The sequence below is a fragment of the Sinocyclocheilus rhinocerous genome, unplaced genomic scaffold (assembly GCF_001515625.1).
Source record: "Sinocyclocheilus rhinocerous isolate Xijiao unplaced genomic scaffold, SAMN03320098_v1.1 scaffold828, whole genome shotgun sequence".
NCBI lineage: Eukaryota > Metazoa > Chordata > Actinopteri > Cypriniformes > Cyprinidae > Sinocyclocheilus > Sinocyclocheilus rhinocerous.
In genome coordinates, this window is record NW_015634025.1 from 389,542 (window position 1) to 393,557 (window position 4,016).

Here is a 4,016-nt window from a genome sequence, read left to right on the forward strand (position 1 = left end):
TCTGTCTGTCCATTCGTCTGTCTGTCCATCTGTCTGTCTGTCTGTGTCTGTCCATCCGTCTGTCTGTCCATCCGTCCATCTGTCTGTCTGTCTGTCTGTCCATCCGTCCATCTGTCTGTCTGTCTGTCTGTCTGTCTGTCCATTCATCTGTCTGTCCATCCGTCCATCTGTTTGTCTGTCTGTCTCTCTATCTGTCTGTCTGTCTGTCTGTCCATTCGTCTGTCTGTCCATCTGTCCATCTGTCTGTCTGTCTGTCTGTCTGTCCATTCGTCTGTCTGTCCATCCGTCCATCTGTGTCTGTCTGTCTCTCTATCTGTCTGTCTGTCTGTCTGTCTGTCTGTCCATTCGTCTGTTTGTCCATCTGTCTGTCCATTCGTCTGTCTGTCCATCTGTCCATCTGTCTGTCTGTCTGTGTCTGTCCATTCGTCTGTCTGTCCATCCGTCCATCTGTCTGTCTGTCTGTTTGTCCATCTGTCTGTCTGTCTGTCCATTCGTCTGTCTGTCCATCCGTCCATCTGTCTGTCTGTCTGTCTGTCTCTCTCTGTCTGTCTGTCTGTCTGTCTGTCCATTCGTCTGTCTGTCCATCCGTCCATCTGTCTGTCCATCTGTCTGTCTGTCTGTCCATTCGTCTGTCTGTCCATCTGTCTGTCCATTCGTCTGTCTGTCCATCTGTCCGTCCATCTGTCTGTCTGTCTCTCTATCTTTCTGTCTGTCTGTTCGAACATCTCTCTGTCTCTCTATCCATCTCTCTCTCACTCTCTGTCTGTCTGTCCATTCGTCTGTCTGTCCATCTGTCCATCCATCCATCTGTTTGTCTGTCTCTCTCTCTGTCTGTCTGTCCATCTGTCTGTCCATCCGTCCGTCCATCCATCTGTCTGTCTCTCTATCTGTCTGTCTGTCTGTCTGTCTGTCTGTCTGTCTGTCTGTCTGTCTGTCTGTCTGTCTGTCTGTCTGTCTGTCTGTCCATCTGTCTGTCCATCCGTCCGTCCATCCATCCATCTGTCTGTCTGTCTCTCTGTCTGTCTGTGTGCCCATCTGTCTGTCTGTCCGTCCATGTCTGTCTGTCTGTCTGTCTGTCTGTCTGTCTCTCTATCTATCTGTCTGTCTGCCATTCGTCTGTCTGTCCATCTGTCCGTCCATCTGTCTGTCTGTCTCTCTATCTTTCTGTCTGTCTGTTCGAACATCTCTCTGTCTCTCTATCCATCTCTCTCTCACTGTCTGTCTGTCTGTCCATTCGTCTGTCTGTCCATCCATCCATCTGTCTATCTGTCTGTCTCTCTATCTGTCTGTCTGTCTGTCTGTCCATTCGTCTGTTTGTCCATCTGTCTGTCCATTCGTCTGTCTGTCCATCTGTCCATCTGTCTGTCTGTCTGTCTGTCTGTCCATCTGTCTGTCCATCCGTCCGTCCATCCATCCATCTGTCTGTCTGTCTCTCTGTCTGTCTGTGTGCCCATCTGTCTGTCTGTCCGTCCATGTCTGTCTGTCTGTCTGTCTGTCTGTCTGTCTCTCTATCTATCTGTCTGTCTGTTCGAACATCTCTCTGTCTCTCTATCCATCTCTCTCTCACTCTCTGTCTGTCTGTCTGATTTCCATGTCTGTTCATCTCTCTCTCTCTCTCTCTCTCTCTCTCTATCTCTGTCCATCCATCTGTCAATCTGTCTGTCTGTCTCTCTATCTGTCTGTCTGTTCGTCCATCTGTCTGTCTCTCTATCCATCTCTCACTCTCTGTCTGTCTCTCTATCTGTCTGTCTGTCTGTCTGTCTCTTCATCCGTCTGTCTGTCTCTCTATCCATCTCTCACTCTCTGTCTGTCTGTCTCAGCTCGTATCAGGCGTTACTCAGAAGTCATGGCTCTGCCGGACTCCTTCATTCAGAAGCAGCAGTTGGACGCATCGATGGCTGACACGTTTCTGGAGCATCTTTGTCTGCTGGACATCGATCAGGAGCCAATCACTGCGCGCAACACCAGCATCATCTGCACCATCGGTCAGTCACTGCATTGCCACAATACAATAATTATTTCATTTGAGGTACATATTTACTCTGAATCAGTTCATGCTTTCCCTGGGAATCGAACCCATGACCTTGGTGTTGCTACTGTTTGAGCTACAGGATAATCTCTTTTAAATATTTTTTTATATTTTATAATTTCAAAAAAGGCCCTGCCTCCTGCTCTGTCACCAAACTGCAGGAGATGGTGAAGGCCGGTATGAACATCGCCAGACTGAACTTCTCTCACGGCTCTCATGAGGTGTGTGTGTGTGTGTGTGTGTGTGCACTCGGTATGACACACGTTCAGCGTCTCACATGTGTCTCTTCTAGTATCATGGAGAGACGATCCGTAACATCCGTGAGGCGGTGGAGACGTTGACCTCTGACCCGCTGTACTACAGGCCTGTGGCCATCGCTCTGGACACCAAAGGACCGGAGATCCGCACCGGCCTGGTTAAAGGGGTACGACTGACCTGAGTAGAGGAGTGTGTGTGTGACAGTGAGTCAGACTCTCAGTGTGTGTGTGTGTGTGTCTGAGACAGTCTGCAGACGCTGAGGTGATGCTGGAGCGAGGAGCGTTGGTTCGGGTGGTGACGGCAGAGGCGGATCATGATAAGACGGATGGGTCGGTGATCTGGATGGATTATCCCAGCCTGCCCCGTGTGCTCAAGAAAGGAAGCAGGGTATTCATTGATGACGGGCTCCTCGCTCTCAAAGTCCTGGAGATTGGTAAAGCAAACAAACATCAGCTCACAATCACCGTTAAAATACATAGAGATTAAAAAATATATATTTTTCAGAGATTTTTTGCATTTCATGACAATGAAGTTTAAAACCAGCATAAATTAAAATGGGTTTGATTCTTCTTCCAGTTACATTCATGTCTTCAGATTTAAAACAAGTCGTACAAGGATAATGAAATCAAACTAAATCATAAGGAGATTTCATGATGCATCAGATTATTTGGTCATAAATGGATAATTTTTTTCACCCTGATGCATAAAGCATTTCTTGTCTCCTGAACTTTTCTTTTGTCAGGTGAGACGTGGGTGGAGACTCGTGTTGAGAACGGTGGCATTCTGGGTAGTCGTAAAGGAGTGAATCTGCCGGGGGCGGAGCTGGTGAACCTGCCGGCGGTGAGCGACCGCGACCGATCCGACCTGCTGTTCGGTGTGGAGCAGGATGTGGACATCATCTTCGCCTCCTTCATTCGCTCGGCCGAGGACGTGAGGGCCGTGAGGGAGGCACTGGGAGCCAAAGGACAGAATATCAAAATCATCAGCAAAGTGGAGAGCAGACAGGGTGTTCAGAAGTGAGGCTCTGACACGCCGCATGCTTCCAAACTCTTCCACATGTTTCCACATGCTTCAACGTTCTTCCAAACACTTGAACATGCTTCCACACGCTTCAACACACTTCCACACACTTCAACACGCTTCCACATGTTTCCACACGTTTCCACACGCTTCCACACACTACAACACGCTTCCACACACTTCCACACATTTCCACACGCTTCCACACATTTACACATGCTTCAACACACTTCCACATATTTTCACACGCATCCACACATTTCCACACACTTCCACACGCTTTCACATGTTTCCACACGCTTCCACATGTTTCCACATGCTTCAACATGCTTCCAAACTCTTCAACACGCTTCCACACACTTCCACACGTTTCCACACATTTCCACACGCTTCCACTCACTTCAACACACTTCCACAAACTTCAACACGCTTCAACACGCTTCCACACGTTTCCACACATTTCCACACGCTTCCACTCACTTCAACACACTTCCACACGTTTCAACTCGCATCCACACATTTCCACACGCTTCCACTCACTTCAACACACTTCCACACACTTCAACACGCTTCAACACCCTTCCACACATTTCCACATGATTCAACACGTTTCCACACGCTTCCACACATTTCCACACGCTTCCACACACTTCAATATGCTTCCACACACTTCCACACGTTTCCACACATTTCCACACGCTTCCACACA

General features: G+C 48.4%; 1 protein-coding gene across 1 annotated transcript in view; it reads left to right on the forward strand.

Annotated features, from left to right (window-relative positions):
* pklr (pyruvate kinase L/R) overlaps positions 1 to 4,016 on the forward strand; it is a 14,957-nt gene that overhangs the window by 2,386 nt on the left and 8,555 nt on the right. Inside the window, exons 2-6 of the mRNA XM_016559005.1 lie at positions 1,821 to 1,985; positions 2,159 to 2,250; positions 2,322 to 2,453; positions 2,534 to 2,720; positions 3,030 to 3,303. Coding sequence (XP_016414491.1) covers positions 1,821 to 1,985; positions 2,159 to 2,250; positions 2,322 to 2,453; positions 2,534 to 2,720; positions 3,030 to 3,303 — 850 coding nt within the window. The remainder of the gene's footprint in view (positions 1 to 1,820; positions 1,986 to 2,158; positions 2,251 to 2,321; positions 2,454 to 2,533; positions 2,721 to 3,029; positions 3,304 to 4,016) is intronic.